The sequence below is a fragment of the Misgurnus anguillicaudatus genome, chromosome 12 (assembly GCF_027580225.2).
Source record: "Misgurnus anguillicaudatus chromosome 12, ASM2758022v2, whole genome shotgun sequence".
In the NCBI taxonomy this organism is placed as follows: domain Eukaryota; kingdom Metazoa; phylum Chordata; class Actinopteri; order Cypriniformes; family Cobitidae; genus Misgurnus; species Misgurnus anguillicaudatus.
The window spans coordinates 1160452-1181622 of NC_073348.2; the positions used below are offsets into that span (position 1 = coordinate 1160452).

The 21171-nt window shown below is 40.2% G+C and overlaps 1 protein-coding gene across 1 annotated transcript; it reads left to right on the plus strand.

The window, feature by feature from the left end:
• The first annotated feature begins 7615 nt into the window (after positions 1 to 7615).
• Positions 7616 to 17175, plus strand: LOC129446110 (G2/M phase-specific E3 ubiquitin-protein ligase-like). Its single transcript, XM_073873757.1, has 8 exons — positions 7616 to 7957; positions 11337 to 11549; positions 13354 to 13489; positions 13678 to 14156; positions 14524 to 14840; positions 14964 to 15145; positions 15257 to 15429; positions 16922 to 17175. Exons 2-8 carry the CDS (start codon positions 11500 to 11502, stop codon positions 17148 to 17150), a joined length of 1566 nt encoding a protein of 521 aa, XP_073729858.1. The 5' UTR covers positions 7616 to 7957; positions 11337 to 11499; the 3' UTR covers positions 17151 to 17175.
• The last annotated feature ends 3996 nt before the right edge of the window (positions 17176 to 21171 follow it).

Here is a 21171-nt window from a genome sequence, read left to right on the forward strand (position 1 = left end):
ATATAACAAAGTTTGTTTTCTCGAGATAACGAAATAATTAATTCGTTATAACGACATAACAAATATTATTTTATCGAGATAATTATTATTATTATTTTTAGATAAATTAATAATTTTGTAACGAGGCACAAGACAGAGGATCCATTTGCAGCTTTTTATTAAACAATAAACAATACAGGGGTCAGGCAGAGACGTAGTCGGGGACAGGCTTTAGTGGAGGCTGGCAGAAGACAAACGTAAACCAAAATCCAGGCAGGGGTCTGAGACAGGCAGATATCAATCGTACAATGCAAAATACAGGCAATAATCCAAGGGCAGGCAGAAGACAATCAATAATCCAATAACAGGCAAGGTCACAACAGAAATCACAATCAGGAATAACAAACACTCAGAATGATCACCAGGGCAAACAAGACTTCGCAAAGTTCAGTGTGTAGCATAGGTTTAAATAGGCAGTTCGTAATGGTGTACAGCTGTATCTTAATCAGTCCCAGGTAAGAGGCATTATGGGAAATGTAGTGAAACAGATAAACAGACTAATACTCAGGAGATGGCGCCCTCTGTCGGCCGAAAGGATGTGAAGAGGCGCCTTCATTCGTAACAAATGTGTTCGTCTTTAATTCAAACTAATGCGCTTGCGCTGCGGTCACATTCAGACTTCTTTTAGGCTGTGAATCTGTTGAGCGCTGCCTTTTGCATGTAAAAAACATCACATTAGGGTATATTCATTCTGATTTGTGAATTCATGTGATGCCGGTCCCAATGCCAAATATTCACGTTTTATTATTATTTATTCCCCTTTAATGTTAAACCGCGTATAACTCCCGAAACTGAACACATACAAAACTGAAACTACCATCATTTTGTCCAGCTTAATTTGTGAATTTTTCACAGTACAGTTTTTCACTGTCAAGTCACGTTAAGCCTACATGTTTTTTTTTTTTTTACAATTAACGCCTATTTTCAAATAACACACAGGCAAAAATCATGTCAATTTACTTGTTTTAGAAAGAGCCTGATTTGTGAAAACCTTCACAAACAAATTTACTCTTAATTGACAATATTTTTCCAACTGAATTATTAGTTTGCTGTATGCGGTATATCACATCAGTAAAATTGGACTTTAAATAGCCTATTATTTCGGATCTGTGAAACATTTCACAGATCAAATACACTTCTGTACTATTTGTGAAAACGTTATAGTGCACACTAATGATATTTGCCTTTAAAAGGCCTGCAATTCATAAAAATGACCTCCCACACCAGTCAAATTGGACTTAAATATTATTTCTGACCTGTGAAACATTTTACAGACCCGAGAAGCCTGCAGATTTTGCGTTAACATTCCTTCAATGCTCAAGTTAACAGGTTGGGTAGACTGGGTACAGTTGAGACACTTTTTGCATTTTAATTTTTCACACAAAAATAGATACTGAAAAGAATTGAATGTCCACATTACATGCCACGTGACATTTTATTAGCTTGTAGACTGAGATATTATCAATCAATTTTACCCATAAGTAGTTTATATTTTCCACAATTAGCTCATAAAAATAAGGTGCTTTTTTTCTCAACGTTGTCTTAACTGTACCTATATGTGGTACAGTTGAGACACCCATTTTTAATGATGTAACCATTCATTGCAAATATAATAAATAAAGACAAATAAAGAAAATAACATTTGGGCAACATGTTTGTTTATTCATTCATTGAAATTCATTAATTTTATTTTATTTAGCACTGGTTAAAATGTATTATTATAAAATGTATATTCCAACATATTCCAATAACAACACGAACAATAACAATGTCAAAATTAACAGTAAACAACCAACAAAGGAAAAACTGTCACTTTCACAATGATTTCATATGGCACGAGTACAGCTGAGACAGTGTGTCTCAACTGTACCCCGCTGACCACCTCGCGCATTTCTGTAGATTTTGCAATCGCATTACACAATACTATGAAATATGCCAGTTTTTAGGGCACAGAATAACGTTTGTGATGATACCAGTTACGTTTAACAGTCACATAAGGATAATAAGCTATTTATCGTGGAGTGTGCATGGCGAAGTGAACTTCTTACCTTAGAAAAAAAACTTTTGCCAATATCTTCGGATCGGAGATGCGTCCATTGTTCAAATTTCTCACGATCAAAGATGACACTAATACGCATGTGCACAGCAAAAATCACTTGTGCTTGCTGTGCACGCAAGTTATTTAAGTCTCAACTGTGCCTATGTCTCAACTGTACCCAGTCTACCCCGCTTTGTAATGACTTGTAAGAGACGGAAGCAAACGCAGGTGAAAAATATAACAATGTTTATTAAATGTAAACAAAGAGAGAGTATTCAATGTCAATGCGGAAGTAATCCAGTCCGGTGTTGTTGAAGGCAATGGTGACGATGACTACGGTGGAAGTTGGTGTTTTGAGTGCGACGTTGGTGGAGTGGTGAGCAGTGGTGAAATCCAAGCTGACACGGAACATCCACACGAAGACGACGACGACAATACACATCCAAACTGAAACACATAATCCAATGTACACGGAACAACCAAGCAACACGGAGACTGAGCAAACAATAGAATCTGGCAGGGAACAGAAAGTCAGGGGCACGTTCAATCTCACAACGGTGCACAACGTTTTGATACGGTTTCCGGGTTGAAAGACATGTTTCCTAAAAACGGTGTGCAACGGAATGCAACAGGTTTTAGAAGCGTTTTCTCTTGTTTGGTGGGTGTGTCGGAGGTGTCGGCCCAGTCGGCGGCAAGATGTGTGGAGCCACGCGGTGGTGGGGAGACAGCTCGCCGGATGCGTTCAGGTTGGAATGTTGTCTTTCATTCTGGACGGCAAGGTCAGTGACTGTAACATTGAGGGTCTTTTACAGTATTAAACACACATTTATAACGATGTTATCAGGCTTCAGAAACATTTAAAAAGAACACAAAGAATGGCATCTCAGCTACTGTAGTTGCAACTCTTACGTCATCACAACAGGGCGTTCAACTCATCACCGTTTCTGTTTAATAAACGTTGTGCAACGTTTTGTCAGGGCTGAAGGCAGCCCAGGTGAGTATATATGGAGATGATGTAATGATGAACAGCTGGAGCGAGACAATCAACACACAGGTGAAAGGGATTGCTCTAATGAGCACATGGCAGGGGTAAGTGAACAACACACACACACAGACATGACACGGAGGAAAACAATGGATTTTCCTACCGTGACAGTACCCCCTCCCCTCGGCGTTCCCAGCCTGCTTTACCTGTTGATTGAATTCATCAATAAGGCGGTGATCCAGTATGTCCCGAGCAGGAACCCACCTTCTCTCCTCCGGACCGTAACCTTCCCAATCCACCAAGTACTGAAATCCGCGTCCCCTCCGTCTGGAGTCCAGAATACGGTTAACCGAATATGTGGTTTCCCCATTAACGATACGAGGCGGAGGGGGAACCGGGGCAGGCGGATTAAGACGGGAAAAAATCACCGGTTTAATTTTGGAAACGTGAAAGACGGGGTGAACCCTCCTGTACGCAGGAGGAAGGCTAAGACGCACTGTTACCGGATTAATGATTTTGGTAACAGAAAATGGGCCAATAAATTTGGGAGCAAGTTTATTCGAGACGGAACGCATCGGAATATTCTGGGTTGAAAGCCACACTCTTTGACCGACGACGTATCGGGGAGGCTTCGACCGGTGGCGATCGGCCTTGGCCTTGGTGCGTGACCTTGCCTGGAGCAGAGCTCTGCGAGCTCTGGTCCAGGTGCGGTGGCACCTCTGGACTAGTGCGTTTGCGGAGGGAACCGACACCTCGGATTCAGTACTGACAAAATTAGGTGGTTGGTACCCTAAACTACACTTAAATGGAGACATGCCCGTAGATGACACCGGCAGAGAATTGTGTGCGTACTCCACAATTGAGAGTTGCTGACACCAGGACGAAGGATTCTTGGAAACCAGACATCGCAACACCCTTTCGACGTCCTGATTGGCTCGCTCGGTTTGACCGTTGCTCTGGGGATGAAACCCGGACGAAAGACTAACAGTCGCCCCTAGCAATTTGCAGAACTCTCGCCAAAATTTGGACACAAACTGGGGACCCCTGTCAGAGACCACGTCTGTCGGGAGGCCATGTATTCGGAAGACGTGGTCAATGACAGCTACCGCTGTTTCCTTGGCTGATGGTAATTTGGGCAAGGGAATGAAATAAGTCGCCTTCGAGAACCGGTCCACTACGGTCAAAATCACCGTATTACCCTTAGAGGGTGGGAGGGCGGTAATAAAATCTAGCGAAATGTGGGACCAGGGTCTCGAAGGGACAGACAGCGATAAAAGTAACCCATCTGGAGGACGATTGGAAGTCTTACCAACGGCACAAACCGAACAAGCCAAGACGAAGTCGTGGACTTCACGAGCCATACCAGGCCACCAAAATCGTTGCTTGACTAGAAACCTAGTTCTACTAACCCCTGGGTGACAAGCAACACTGGAACCATGACCCCACTGGAGAAGCGAGAGCGTAAACGCTACCTTGGTCTCCTCGAGGAAGAATGACCGGGGCTGTTGGGCGAAATGTAAAGAACAATGAGAGAGAAAAGTACGGCAATAGTTGGGCTCACCGGCGTATTTCTCCGGGATAGGAAGTCTCGGTTCCGGGATGAAACTACCCCCTGGAGGTGAAGATGGTGCGGGCGGCATGGGTGGCGCAGTGGGAGGCGTGATGTCCGGAGATCGCTGAGAGAGCTCGGAAACCTTCGCCACCATTACCTGGACGGCCTTCCGCATATCTTCGATGGTCTTATCCTGATGATCCATACGAGCCAGCGATCGCTGGAGAAACTCCTCCAGCGCGGAGATTGGTTGACCACCTGCTGCTTCCATGTTGGCCAGATTCTTCTGTAATGACTTGTAAGAGACGGAAGCAAACGCAGGTGAAAAATATAACAATGTTTATTAAATGTAAACAAAGAGAGAGTATTCAGTGTCAATGCGGAAGTAATCCAGTCCGGTGTTGTTGAAGGCAATGGTGACGATGACTACGGTGGAAGTTGATGTTTTGAGTGCGACGTTGGTGGAGTGGTGAGCAGTGGTGAAATCCAAGCTGACACGGAACATCCACACGAAGACGACGACGACAATACACATCCAAACTGAAACACGTAATCCAATGTACACAAAACAACCAAGCAACACGGAGACTGAGCAAACAATAGAATCTGGCAGGGAACAGAAAGTCAGGTGAGTATATATGGAGATGATGTAATGATGAACAGCTGGAGCGAGACAATCAACACACAGGTGAAAGGGATTGCTCTAATGAGCACATGGCAGGGGTAAGTGAACAACACACACACACACAGTAACACGGTCTCACACCCATGGCGTCAATATTTGACGACACTTGACCATGCGTCAATATGTTGGCGCGGAGGGTGTGCCTTTCGCGTCATTTTTTGACGAACTGGGGACTTCAATACTATTGGGTACGCGAAATTAAACAGTTGTCGCCTGGCATTGGGGTTAGGGAAAGGTTTGGGTAGGGATGTCATTCTGTAATTCTAACCCTAAACCGACGCGAAAATGGTAGAAAATGGTAAGAAAATAGGAAAGAGAATGCAACGGACTTAGTGGTGTTGCAGTCCCCAGTTCGTCAAAAAATGACGCGAAAGGTATACCCTCCGCGTCAACATATTGACGCATGGTCAAGTGTCGTCAAATATTGACGCCATGGGGTGAGACTGGGTTGCACACAGACATGACACGGAGGAAAACAATGGATTTTCCTACCGTGACACGCTTGGGTTTAGGGTTAGATTTTAGATGAGCTTAATAAGGTTATTTAATATACAGGTTTCTCAATGTTTTTGTCCATATTTAAGCCATGGTCGCTTGGAGTTGGGGTTAGAGTTGGGGTTTGGGTTAGGATGTCATTTTTTTTATATAACAAAAAGTTGTTCTAACCCTAAACCCAAGCGAAAATGGTAAAAAATAGCAAAAATAATTGAGAAACCAATAAATAAAACGACAAAAAAGATGCCCCGTTTAAGTGAATGGGAAGGACTTGCGTATCATATGCACGCCAAAGTGGAATTTGGCGTATGTATTGCACGAGTTTTACACATCGTGCTATTTATACGCAACCTCAGGAGACTGTATTGACTCTGGAGGATGTTAAATATAACCAATAAAAATTAGTTATAGTTTACCTAAATATATGAGGTAACTAGTAAAATACAAAATAATGGGTAAATTATTAAATATTATTAGACAAATATAGGATATAATTTACCCAAACAAAGTGAGTGCAAATTGTTACAACAATTTTATTGAGTAAATTCTATAGGTTGTTTTTTACAGTTGACATTCCACACATTGCCTTAAAACCAATTTATTTATCCACACATTGGTTTATTTATTTTGTTTACAGATTTAATTAGGCTGTAGTTTGGTTGTAAAAATATTTTGTTATGGTTCAAAATCTGTTATTTTATCTTTAATTAGAACAAAGAATGGAAAAGGTGTACATTTATGATGTACAAATTACTCATCCACACGCAATGAATAATTTTTGTATTGCAGTATACAGTTTTCACAAATAGTATTGAAGTGTTTTTGATCTGTGAAATAATATTTCAAGTGCAATTTGACTGTTGTGGGAGGTCATTTGTATGAATTGCAGGACTCTTATGTTCATTTAAAGGCAAAGATCATCATTATTGTGCACTATAACGTTTTCACAAATAGTACAGAAGTGTATTTGATCTGTGAAATGTTTCACAGATCCGAAATAATATTTAAAGTCCAATTTGACTGGTGTGATTTAGGCCTACCAGTAATTGTAAAAAAAACGGGTATTTGCCATATTCCACATTAAACGGCTTAACGTGACTTGACAGTGAAAAACTGTACTGTGAAAAAAAATTCACAAATCAAGCTGGACAAAACGATGGTAGTTTCAGTTTTGTAGGTGTTCAGCTTTGGGAGTTATACGCGGTTTAACATTAAAGGGGAATAAATAATAATAAAACGCGAATATTTGGCATTGGGACCGGCATCACATGAATTCACAAATCAGAATGAATAGAATGTGATGTTTTTCACATGCAAAAAGCAGCGCTCCGCAGATTCACAGCCTAAAAGAAGTCTAAATGTGAAACTGGTAAACTTACGGCGGTTCGTGACCGCAGCGCGAGCGCATTAGTTTGAATTAAAGACGACCACATTATTAATTTATCTAAAAAAAAACAAATTATCTCGATAAAACAATATTTGTTATGTCGTTATAACGAATGAATTATTTCGTTCTCTCGAGAAAACAAACTTTGTTATGTCGAGATAACGAAATAATTAATTCGTTATCTCGAGAAAACACACTTTGTTATATCGAGATAACGAATTAATAAGTCGTTATTACAAAATTATTACAAAATTATTATAATTATATATATTTTATTTTTTAATAAAAATAAAGTCCATGGCCGTTCTCGGCTTCGTAAATAGGCCATAGATCATTCTTTTCACACTCCATCACAGTAGGTGGCGGTATGCACCTTCAAAGTTGGTTCGCAACCCGCTATAAAACCAAAAGAAGAAGAAGAAAAAGTTGTTTCATTGCAACCGGAAGTTTGGTTCATTTGGAAACAGAAGCGTGGTTTATTTGAAATAGCGAGCAGCCACGGCAGATCGTGCGCCTGCTGCTGATGCTATAAGTCTGTTGAGAAATCTTTTGTGTTCTCCAGTTTTGATCAACACGATAGCAAATTCTGCAGCATCCAGTTCTCAGATTGATTCAGAAATTGGGGAATTGTTTCGACCCACACAAAACTTAGAAGCTAGGAACACAAACGTCACACAGCACGTAGGCCTAACTGTACCGAGCACACCAGCATCCGAGACACCCCGTTTCATAGCGAGACGGTACAGCAGCTGGAGGCCCAACTCCAAAGGAAAGAGGTAAGTTATGTACTATTTAGGTATGATTTTTATACTGTTTTCGTTGGTAAACTGATGCAACTTGACATATTAATAATGGCTTTATTAGTAACGTAGGTTTATATAAGTGTAGTCACCATTCTTTTTGGCCGATTACTATTTATATTAACACAGTTTTACTACAAATACCTTTGTTAAACTATGATTACTGTAGCAAAGTTATGGTCATGGTTAATTTGTGGTTACCATGATTTAACTATTAACCACGTTTTTATTAAAGTGTTTCCTGTATTGTTGGCATTAGGGATGCACATTCGGCCACCGAAAAGACTTTTATCACCGAAACAATACGGCCGAAATGTTGTGATAACGCAAACAGAAACCGCGACCTGCACGTGCTTGTCTGAAGCAACATGTCTGCGGTGTGGATGTATGCATTGACGTCACTTTTTCACGTGACCACGCAGGAACTCGACTTTTTAGGTGTTTCTCAATGGCTGTTTCTCAATATGCGTTCTTCATCGATCTTGCGTCCTCGTGTTCTCGCTCTACGTCATCATTAACCGTCGAAGTTCAATTCCAATCTCAAGAACGCAAGGACAGAGGACGCATGGAAATACCCGGATGTGTTCTTGATATCAAGGATGCATCGAGTGCAGACTTGCTGAAATCGCTTTGCGCCCCAGAAGTCATTGCGGCAAAACTCCCGAGTTCGTTCTTCCAAGGTCGCCTGGCAAGACCGATCTCCACGAGGACGCAAGTCCGTTCTTTGCGTTCTTGGAATTGAGAAACAGCCATTGTCAAGGATATTTGCTTGGCAGGACTGAGTCCTTACAAGTCACTTCCTTCAGAGGCAAGGCGAGGCTCCTTTAAGCATTCGGAGAACACGTAAATGGAACAGGCTAGCAAGTGTACGTCATTGCGTCAATGAAAGGTGTTCTGCACGCATAGGATTGTGGGTGATTTCAGCGCCCGAAGAGCGCGAAGGATACACATAAGCATCCTTTCCTGTATATGGGATATTTCTCGAACGAAGGACTCAGTCCTTGGCTGAAATTCCGAGGATCCTCGACATTGGAACAGTCCTTCGATGGATGTCGATGACGTAGTATCCTCGAAATTCTGGCTTCCGAGGATCCTTCCTTGACATTGAGAAACGGCTTTTGAGTGGCAAAACATCTTTTGGGCGTCTGCGAAAATGTCAATATAACTAACAGTTATCAGCAAAAATTAGAGGGAATGCACGTGTCGTCACCTCCGGCGGAAGTCACTGCGGTTACCCCAAATTGAGTGGCAAAAGACTAAGTGGCAGAATTTGTGTGAACATGAACAACTGAAATGAACATCCATGTACAACTAAGTCTAATTTTTGCTGATAATTGTTAGTTATGTTGACATTTTCGCAGACGCCCAAAAGATGTTTTGCCACTCAAAAGGTTGAGTTCTGGCGTGGTCAAGTGGCAAAAGTGACGTCAATGCATACCCTCCATTTCAGTGGTTCTCAAACTTTTTCAGCGTGCGGCCCCCCTTGTGTACGGTGCATTACTTCGCGGCCCCCCCAAAGAAAATTTATGACAAACAATTCTAAAATTTAACATTTTAATTGAACAAAACATATTAAATTACACAATGTAGCGCTGTTGGTTAGTAGCCTTATTTTTTTTAGGTTTAATTACACAGAATTCATGATAAATTAATGTATTTTACAAAATGTCATAAAACTGGGGCCCCCCTGGCACCATCCCGTGGCCCCCAGTTTGAGAACCACTGCTCTATTTAACCGCTAATGAGCAGCTTTCTGTACGCACAGAGGCACATGCGGTTGGTTGAATGTTTCCGGTCCAGATGTGATCATCACACTATGCCCTTCAAAGATCAGAACTCTTGATGTGTAAACTTTAGAGAGAGTTGCGCTAATGTGTCCTATACTGTAGTCCATTAACATACATTTGGCGAATAAAGCAATGAAAAACAACGTAACGTTTTTATGTGGAGCGACTGTTTATGCTGCGCTGTTTGGGATTCGGTCTCTGTGTACGCCCGCGTTTAAGGGCACTCAGTAGTGCATACACAGAGAGACGTGTTTCAAAAAGAAGTGAACATAAAATCTATCTGTTCTTGACAGGGCACATACAAACAAAATAATCTCCACAGTATTCTTTTAATAATAAAAACATTTGTTTATGTCTTAAGTGTATGTATAGATTACAGTCAGAATTCAGTCTGTGCTTATTTGGTCTTAAAGAGACTGTAACCTCAATTAACATACTTAAGTCTGTGTCATTAATGTTAATCAAACAACCCAAGACAAAGAGAAAATCACTTCTGTAGCTCTAAAAAGAATAATAATTATATTTAATTTATACAATAAAGACGATTTTTATATTATGGTTTATTAAATTTGATTTCTGTACCTAATGCTAATTTCAGACCTTAGTTAATGTGCAACTTTGTTATTTTTTAATCAATATTTGCAATTTCTTTATTTGTTATTTGATTTTCCCACCCCCTTTTTGCTGATCCGAAAAATAATCAGATCCGTTCCCAAAAAACTGTAATGTGATCTGAATCGTGAGTTTTGTGATCCGTCACACCCCTAGTAAAGTAAGTACAACCACTGATAGCCATAAATGCAATGGTACTAATTATTGTCATAATAATTTCTTTCGGTTTTTGGATTTTCGGCCTTGGTTTCCTCTTTTTCGGTTTCGGCCAAGAATTTTCATTTTGGTGCATCCCTAGTTGGCATGAACTGTAATATAGTGCAACCACAAAACTGTAATTTATCATGTGAAATAATAATAAGAGTAATAATGGACAAGTACAAAAATGTTAACATTTCATTTACACAATGTTGGTAAAAGGTACAATGTGTAGGTTAAAAGTTAAAACGATGCATTTTATTTTCCACATAAAGGGGTATTTGTAACACTTTACAATAAGGTTCATTTATTAAACATTAGTTAATGAGCAATACATTTGTTACATTATTTATTAATCTTTGTTGTTGTTAGTTAATAGAAACAAAATTGTTCATTGTTTATTCATGTTAGTTCACAGTGCATTAACTCATGTTAACAAGATTATAATAAAGTATTAGTAAATGTTGAAATTAACAAAGATGAATGTAGGCTGTATAAGTGCAGTTCATTATAAGTTAATGTAGACTAACGAACCTTATTGTAAAGTGTTATCGGGGTATTAAAATTGATTATTTTCCCTAGCCCTTTCATTGAGCTAGTTATCATTAGTTAAGAGAATAACACGCGTGTGATCATTCACAGTGGCCATCCTCTTCGTTGTGTCTTGACATTTTCTGACAGACAAGAGGAGGGATCACAGTAACTATAGCACTTGTGTGACATAACAATTTATCTCTTTTTTTTTTCTTTTTTTTTAGGGCAAAAGCACCATATCATAGGACTTATAATAAAGATATAATTCTACTGACACATCCCAAAGAAAACAATGTGGTTAAGCAGAGGGTGAAGCAGAAGTTGTATGAAAAGGGCCACATAATAAGTGCTTTTGAGTTTGATAAAACGTGGGACCACAGAACAGTCATGAATAAAATGCACGAGGCATTTAAAGGGAAAATTCCATGTGGTGTGGGGTAAGTTGGTTTGTAATCATGCATATGCAGGCGTGTACAACAATTTAAGGTTTAAGGGATGCACCAATCCGACTGTTTCAGTCCCGATACCGATGCCTGGGCTTTGTATATCTGTCGATACCGATCCGATACCATTGTTGAATTATTAATAAAATTGTTAAATTTGTAGAGTGCTTTATGCTACATCTAGTATAATTTTACATTTAAAAACCAATAATTTCAATGATTTACAAGTTACAAGAACATAGGACTGTGCAAAAAACGCCTGCGATTCTTATGCTCCATATGAAAGCAGCTGACGGTGATTTACTTGTAATCAAGGAACCGGCTTTACTGATGAAACACGCATGAGAATCGTAGGCGGTTTTTGCACAACCCTACAAGAACATTAATTATTAATCATGGCAGTGTTTAGGAGAACATATAATAGGCACGTTTGATCAAATACATATGCTAAATATATTTTCCTTAATTGTGCAAAACTGTCACAGTAAAAAAAGCTTTAGTGTGCAGATGGTTATTTTGGGAATAATGCACTTGACCGGACCTTTTATGCACATCCCGGGCGCTGAATTGATGCGCCTAAACCATCCTGTACGCTACGATATGTGCTTCCTGGGTGCAGAATTGATGCCCTTGAAGCATACTCTCCTGGCAATCCTTGCTCCGCAAAGTTCATAACTATTAAAACACAAAGAGAATAGATGCGTCAGGTGATCAGCATATATAGTGCATAAAAACGTTTATGGTGCTTTTATAATACTTTTTCCTTTTAATCGCTTGTCAGTAACAACCACGGGTAACGTACAGTATCGGAATAGGGCTTGGGCGTCGTGACGTCATTACTTGTTGTGGCGGCCATGTTGGTTGCCAATGCCTCCTTTACTGCTGCGTTCCATGCTGCGCTCTGTTTATAGACATACTTTCTCTCAATTGTGTGTCTTAATTTAATTAATTTGTCGTTATTTTTTCAACCATGGTAAACCGTTGCTGTATTAATAATAAAGTAACACATTAAAAGTAATTTACATTAAAAATGACAGATTACAGAAAACTTCATTATGTTTTATTCAATATCGGAAACCAAACATTAACCTCAACCCCTCAGTAATGTGTATACATGACATATAAATGACATTTATATATACGACAGTGAAGTATAACATCTGAATATTAATTTATATAGCTTAATTCAACATTGAACATAAGGGAACTGTCCCGGTTTACTCGCCCAAAATACGGGAAAATTTCAACATTCATCTTTCTGTTGTTATCCCTCTGCTGACAGCAAAAACTGCTGCATTAACTAAGCTACTTGTGAAGCTAGGTCATACGTGACTTTGCTTACAGATTGGCGTGAAATCGTGCTCTCACAACAACCACGCTGTTATCTTAAAAGGCTCTTTATTGACTCTTTTTTTCATATGGGTCCTAACCGTTAATAGTTCCGATTTTGTCCACATACCGGTCCCTGCTTCCCTGTTTAACGTATCCCAGTAAATTCCACATCCTTTTCCGGATTTTAACATCTTTTTTCTTTCTTTTAATGCTCCCAACTCCGCCGCTTCTCCTCGTTCAACTTGCTGTATGTTTACATTCGCGAGGCCACCAACATGGCCGCGACGTCCCAGAATGCAACGCGGCGCCCAAGCCCTATTGGATCGTTCCTGTTAGTCCGATGTCCGATCCAACAAAAAGGCTCGGATCGGCCCCGATCCAGATATCAGATCGGTGCATCCCTAAAAGTGTTTAATCAAATTTTATATAACACTAACAAAGTTTTTGTGTTATATTTGGCTGTCAGTCTGGAAATACTCTTGCCTTGTGGCAACAAACTTGTTGCTCCTACATTTAATGAAGGCCAGAAGCTTGACGGCAATTTGATTCAGAAGGTTTTCAAACGAGCTTCTCTTTATTTAAGACCATCAGAACCTCTTCAAGTAAGTATAAGCTATTAAACTGGATTAATTTAAATCATGAGTTATTATTTACTTTATAATTAAGTGTTTTTACAGAAAGGTTGATAGTTTTTTTTGTCTTAAATTTTGGCATTAACTTCACACAAATGTAACCATGTAGTACAATAGCTCTGATCAAAAGTTTGACTACTGCAAACTTGTTTTTGTAGTCTGTGTATGAAGAAACCTCAGATTCTGAAGAAAACTGTGTGGAAGAGGAGGTAGATACAGATGGTACAGATGATGAGTGGCCATCACATTCCTCAAAGTCATGCAAAGAACCGACAGGGAATCCCACCTTTGCTACAGCAAGTTCTAAAACCTCAACAGCGGAGCTACCTGCAACAGAGTCCCATGCCATGGCAATATCCATTTCAACACGACAGGTTGAACAACCATCAACACGACAGGTTGAACAACCATCAACACGACAGGTTGAACAACCATCAACACGACAGGTTGAACAACCATCAACAAATGCCCAAGCCTCTTCCAGCAGCCAACAAGAAACATCTCAATCAAATAGCCCCACCTCAAGGCGCTGGCAAAATGATTATGGAACTTATATTAATCTCATAAATGACTCATTAGATGAAGATGAAGACGAAGAACTGTACACAGCTATTGTTGCCAGTATTGAGGATCAGACGTAAGTGCATTATGCTAAATTAAATAAATCATTTTACTGAGCTTTTGATAACATCATCTGGAGGAGTGAGTCTTTTTCAAATCAAAGTCGGTTAGTTAGACTTTTTACTTAAAAAATTTAAGATGGGATTTTGACATAATGTAACCAATGTTAAGAGCCTACAAATGTAGCTTATGTCTTTAGCATATATTAATCATGGTTTAGAAATTTAGAGAGTAGACTAAATGCATGTTGTATGTACTGCAACTATTGCGTTTCATGAACATTTGTTTACAGTATTATTAATAGTTGTCTAATCAGATGAGAGGTTGGATTATTGCTGTCCATGTAATCATGTTATGAAGATTTTCTTTCCTTGTCATTTTAGACGCCCCAAAGAAGATGTCTCCATAACTGACATATTAAATGAACTTGGCGAAAAGATCAAGACCACAGGCATTTGCAAGTTCAATATAAATCGTGCAGCAGTGCTTGATGGAGCTATTCGGGGGTTTCGAAGGATGTCATACAACCCGAACCATAAAATGTGCATTAAGTTCTCTGATGACAAGGGAACAACCGAGGAGGCTGTTGATCTTGGTGGCCCCCGACGAGAATTTCTACGGCTTCTTATGGAAGCACTTTCTCACTCTGAGATGTTTGAGGGACATGAGGGACACTTAAACTTGGCCCTTGATTCAATTGGTATATATATTTGTATTGAGTCAGTTAAAATGATAGTAATAATGAATTTTATTTATTTTGGGCCACGGGATTATAACAAAGTGGTAGTTGCCTGATTGAACTTTTATTCTCCTTATTTTACAGCTGTGCGGGATGACCGATATTTTTTTGCTGGTCAATCTATTGCTGTCAGCCTGGTTCATGGAGGCCCACCACCATGTTTTCTTTCTGAAACTCTGTTCAGCTGCTTAGTAAAAGGACCAGAGATGACCAGGCCAGTCATTGAGGACATTGCAGACAATGAACTATATGAAAAAGTGAAACAGGTTTGTAGGCACTTTTACTTACATTTTTTTTGTAAGCGATGCTATGAATGTTTTTTTTATGTTTAATATATAATTTTATATTTTGTCATTTTTGTTTGTTTTTGGAACCAGATTTCTAAATCCAGAACAGTGGAGGAGCTTCAGACATCTACTGAGCCTTTGACAGATTACTTGTCTCATGCTGGCTGCCTTAGACCTCTTACAAGTTTAATGGACAAGAATCCGTTACTGGAGGATGTTCTGATGTTTCAAGTTGTTCACCGTGTCCGTGGTCCCTTTGAAAGGTACGTCTAGTCTCAGTGAATACTGTGCTCTCTTAGTGTAGTGGACAATTAGGTTTACATGTGTTTTTGCAAGTTTATTATTTTAGCTACTCTTTTAGGTTACCTGTGTAGTAGCGATTGTAATAAGAATCCAATAATTGTTTAAGTGACTGTCATGAGAAGATGAAGACGAGGGTGGACGGGATCCAATACGAAGTGGTTTTAATAACAATAAACACAAGAACAATGTGGGGGTGTAGCATTGCGGTTACTTGTTTAAACAAGGGGTAAACATGCAAACATCAACCGACACTAAAGAATGAAAACAGAGAAACTAAATACACAAACAAAACTAACAAAATGATGAGCATCTGTGGTGGAGGATTAGTGTCCATTGTGACTGATGTGGCGGGACACATGTGACTGACAAGTCATCTTTCTACAACACCGATTGCTTCAAAGCAGCTTAACATTTATGATAGGAAATTAATTTTGCTTTAGAAGCTCAAGTAAGTTTTTGATTGAATAATTTCTGTAAAAACTGATTGGTTATTTAATTTGGCACCACTTAAACAACAACCCCCCGATTTCTCTAGTCTAGATTTAATCCAGTGTTTCCCATACATTGATTTATTTGTGGCGCACCGCCACAGAATCAACACTGGCCGCCACAAATAGATTTTTCATGATAACATTTACATTTTTATTTTACTATTTAAAACCGCTTCATTCACTGTTGCAAGATCTCAGCGGCGCCGCTCGCGCTCTCTCTCTCTCTGCGTGCGGCACCTCTACAGAGCTTCTTTCACATGACACTGAGGGAAAGATTTAAAAGTTGGCGGTGTTTTCCATGTGCGTTCCTCCCTCCGTGTACTTGTCTTTTCACGTAAACGTCAACAGATGTTACTGATAGAGAAGACAGCGGATCGAGTTTATAATCCGAAAGGTTAGTAGTGTTTTCCCACAAACACATCGGGTTTTCTCTCCCTCCATATGATATGGTGCGTTATGCGCTGGCGCGTTCTGTAGTTCTCTCATATTTTTGAATTTGCGCTGAATTGTATGCGCTATACGTGATCTACAATAAAACTTGCATTCAAAATTAAAAGCGCTCATAAACACAACAAGATGAGAGGAGCAACAGGCTCTGCAGTGCATGAGACAAAAAGGTAACTTAATGTAGCCAAAATCACCTCTTATATCAGCTCTTCAATGTAAACGTATGGTGATTTTGTAAGACGATGTCGAATTTATAAATCAGGATTTTAGCAGTAGTTGCTTGGATTAAACACGCGTTATTGGGTCGTGTTTAGTCACTATTTTATACTAATCAGCGCCACAGTATCAAAAAATTCTGTGGGAAACACTGTGATCTGCATAGTGTGCCTGCTTCCTGAACAATGCCAAACTAAAAGTTCATGAAGGTGACACTAACTGAAGATAAACGTGATGGGAACACTGTTTAATAATAGACTGTTGGATTATATTCTCTGTCTCAATTTTGTATATTTAGGTTCAGAGATGGATTGAAAACCCTTGGAGTCCTCCAGAAGATCCAGCAACACCCAGAAGCTTTTCATGCTGCACTCTGCTTCACTCCAAGGAACCTAACAGCAGACAGTATGGATAGGCTGTTTGAAATCAGGTGGTCGGAGACGGGAAGCAATAGGCGAACAAATGAAAACAGAGTGGTCGCCTATTGGAGAGATTACCTTCAGGATGCTGAAGGTAGGCAAATTTAGTGTTAAAAGCTTTAGAATACTGGGTAATACTTAATATAAAGTATACAGCGATATGGTGCTTAATGTACAAATCATTAAACTATTAGTTTATAGTTAATTCAAAGTTAATGTATTGTAGTCTCTACATTGTTAATATATTAGGCTATTTACAAATAGTGAATTATTCATTCATTGTCTCTGTAATTAACACTATTATTATTGGTTAATTAGCTTGTACCGAAGGTTCTGTTAATTGTTTATCAGGAGTAAATAGTCATCATGGAAAATTGATTAATATGCAGAGTTCCTTAAAATATTTAAAAACACATTACACACACACTTAGACTCTCTCACTCACTCACACTAAAGCCTAATTTAGACTTCTGTCGAACTCCCGCCGTAGTTATGTAGTAGGCTGTGTGTAGCTGACATGCACCTCTCCAAAAATGTAACATTGCGTCAATTTTACGTGGGTGCTGTGATTGGTCTGCTTCTCCCTCCGGTTTCACAAGCTCCCTTTGCATGTGTAATTGCGCATCAAAACAGACAACAGCGCAGAAGTATAAATCACTGTCTCACTCATTCTCACACTCTCTCACACAACCAGACTCTCTCACTCACTCACTCTCACTCTTAAGTGCTCGTTATAGTTGTGCGTACGTCCTACGCCGTAGCCGCGACGGCGTCGTCCGCGTTGACGTGCAAACACACATGCAGACCACTGGTAGGCAGTATCCACGCGTGTTACCACAGTAGCAGCGCGACCGTCAGTGAAGAAGCAGCTTGTCAAGTTTAATCCACAAGCGAAGATGAAACAGCAACTTGTTGTGTATGTTTTGAGATGACCAGCAGTGATGAGTAAATAAACAGCGACTAATGTTGCAGTTTGAGTTAAATCGCTCCTCAACTTGGTCCATCTTTGTTCTCACCGTAGCAAACGGAAATACCTATGATGCAGTTTTTTTTACCTGACTGGAGGGGTTCTAGTGGACCAATCACAGCGCTTGCGGTCCGCGTAGAATTGACGCGCAGTTAAAAATTTGGCGGTGCACGTCAGGCTACGCAGAGCTACGGCGTAGCCCTTACGCACGACTATAAATCGGGCTTTACACACTCACTCTCACACGCTCTCTGTCACTCACTCACACAACCAGACTCGCTCTCTGTCACTCACTCACACAACCAGACTCGCTCTCGCTCTCTGTCACTCACTCACACAACCAGCCTCGCTCTCGCTCTCTGTCACTCACTCACACACTCGCTCTCGCTCTCTGTCACTCACTCACACACTCGCTCTCGCTCTCTGTCACTCACTCACACACTCACTCTCGCTCTCTGTCACTCACTCACACAACCAGACTCACTCGCACTCACTCACACAACCAGACTCGCACTCACACACCACACACACCACACACACGGACGGACGGTGAGAGAGAGAGACAGACAGACACAGACAGACAGACAGACAGAGACAGACAGACAGACACACACACACAGACAGACAGACACACACACACAGACACACACACACACAGACACAGACAGACAGACAGACAGACAGAGACACACACACACACACACACACAGACAGACACAGACAGACAGACAGACACAGACAGACAGACACACACACACACACACACACACACACACACACACACACACACACAGACACACAGACAGACACACACACAGACAGACACAGACAGACACAGACAGACAGACAGACACAGACAGACAGACACAGACAGACAGACAGACACAGAGACACAGACAGACACAGAGACAGACAGACAGAGAGAGACAGAGAGACAGACACAGACAGACAGAGAAAGACAGACACAGACAGACAGAGAGAGAGACACACACACACACACACACACAGACAGAGAGAGAGAGATTCCGCATGAGCAGTCACACTTGAGAGGAGCTCCTGATAAATTATGAAAACCGAGAATAATTTATCAACAATTTAACAGAAAAGTAGATGATTCAACACAAAACAACATCTAGACAAAAAGAGACAAAACTTCAGTTGAATTAGGACAGTATTTATTATAATTTTTTTTAACAACACTTTAACACCTGAGTCTGAGGAAGGTTTGTGAGGAGATTCGTGGGAGGATAGACACAAGAAACCCCTCTGCAGAAGAGGATATTTATGTTGAAAAGGATAACAACAAACTACAAAAACAACAACAAGTAAGAAGAAAACTTACAAGAGGAAAGATTGGAGGACATTTTGAAGAGACTCTTATGTTAACTCAGGTCTCTTTTAAGGAGAGCATTTTGGATAGGACTAAAACTTGAGACATTTTTCCTAACCACGACGTCAGTAAAGGCCATAATTTTTACACTTTTTGGCTTATTTTTTCATTTTTCTCTCTTTATATCCTCACTGAGAGAAAATAAACAAAAAACTGTCAGTTAATTCAGTTGATTGTTTACATTCTAAATCAACTATGGCCAGTGCATCATCTTGGCCCCGCCCCTTCATCTACCCTCAGAAGAGTTCTGAACACTCCAGACAGCTGCTCAGACAAAAGCAGATGAAGGAAAAGCCTGAAACACTGTTTGCTGAACAAGACCGCAGTGTCATGAACAACCTGCTCTTCTACACTGAACACAGCTCTCTATGGCACACTGCCTTCTGTCAACATTTCACCTTTAACAAAAAAAGAGGCATCTGTAAAGGCAGACAGATCTTAACATTTGAAGATGCTGAAAAAAATGATGAAACAAGAAATTTAACACTAAACTTGTATCAAAATGGCACTGTCATGGTCCAAGGATCTGAGTCTGCTCTCAAAGTCTTTATTGAGGACTTTGATCATATAAAAACGCTGGCACTGTCTGATGATGATGATGACAACAACAAAGACATAAACACTGATGCGTCCCCAGGTAAATCAGTCCAAACGATGACAGTGACCTCAGCAACTTTGATTCCATCTCCAATGTCAAGAATGAAAGACAAATTTTCACTCCTGGAGGTAGAAGTAGTTGAGCTAAAAGAATTAATACTGTCCCAAATGAAAGACAACAACATAGAACAGCTGACAATCGACATTAAGAATCTGATACATGAAGTTGAATATCTGCAGAGAGACAGAGAAGAAATGACAAAAGAACTTAAACAAACTAAAGATCAGCTGATTGAAGTTAAATCAACTTTAGGAAGACAACTAACAGAAGTTAGAATAGAAATGCAGGAGGAGCTATCGGCCTTGAAGTCAACACTCCGCACCAAAGATGAACTCATCAATGATCTGACAGAAAAACTTAATTCTGTTTCAGCACCTAAAGAGTCTTCTGCTAAACCCCTGATGTATCCAGAGATGCTCACAGAAAATCCCCAACCTGAACAGCATCCTGTGGAGGAAGAGTCTCAGTGCTCAACTGATCCAACATCCCAGATTCACAGCTCCGCTGCAGAGGACCCGAGAGAAACAGAGGCTCTTATCCTGATTGACTCAAATGGAAAATACATCAATGAGAAACTTCTATTCCCAAAAATGAGAGCCAAGAAAATCTGGTGCCCAAACACAAGAAGTGCTTTTCAGATCCTGTCTGATAGAAACCTGAATGAAAATTTTAAACATATCATTATTCACACAGGGACAAATGACTTAAGGGCCATGAAGGGTCATGTGGCTCCTGTGATCAGAGAGGTGGCGATCAGAGCCGTACAACGTTTCCCAGAGGCAAAAATAACTCTGTCTACATTAATACCACGCACAGATGTGCCGTTCCACGTGATCCATGGAAATAATGTGGAGCTTTCCAGAAGTTGTGCACTTATTCCTAATGTTCATCTTATCCATCACAAAGACATACGGCCTCATCATATGTATGACCATGTACATCTCAACAAGCTAGGAGTGAAAGTCTTTGCCAGAGGGCTGAAAAGCACAGCCCTTGGAAACACACTAAGAAACAACCGTAATCCCAACGACAAGAGAAGTCCTCAGTCACCAAGAACCATCCGTCCTCCAACAGAGTCCAGATCGGCCACAGGACCTCCATCACAACACAAGAG

Coding starts and splice junctions, on each gene's coding strand:
- LOC129446110 (XM_073873757.1), top strand. CDS start 11,500: ATGAATAAAATGCACGAGGCATTTAAAGGGAAAATTCCATGTGGTGTG. Junction 11,550..13,353: donor AAAATTCCATGTGGTGTGGG/GTAAGTTGGTTT, acceptor TTTGGCTGTCAG/TCTGGAAATACTCTTGCCTT. Junction 15,430..16,921: donor GTCCGTGGTCCCTTTGAAAG/GTACGTCTAGTC, acceptor TTGTATATTTAG/GTTCAGAGATGGATTGAAAA.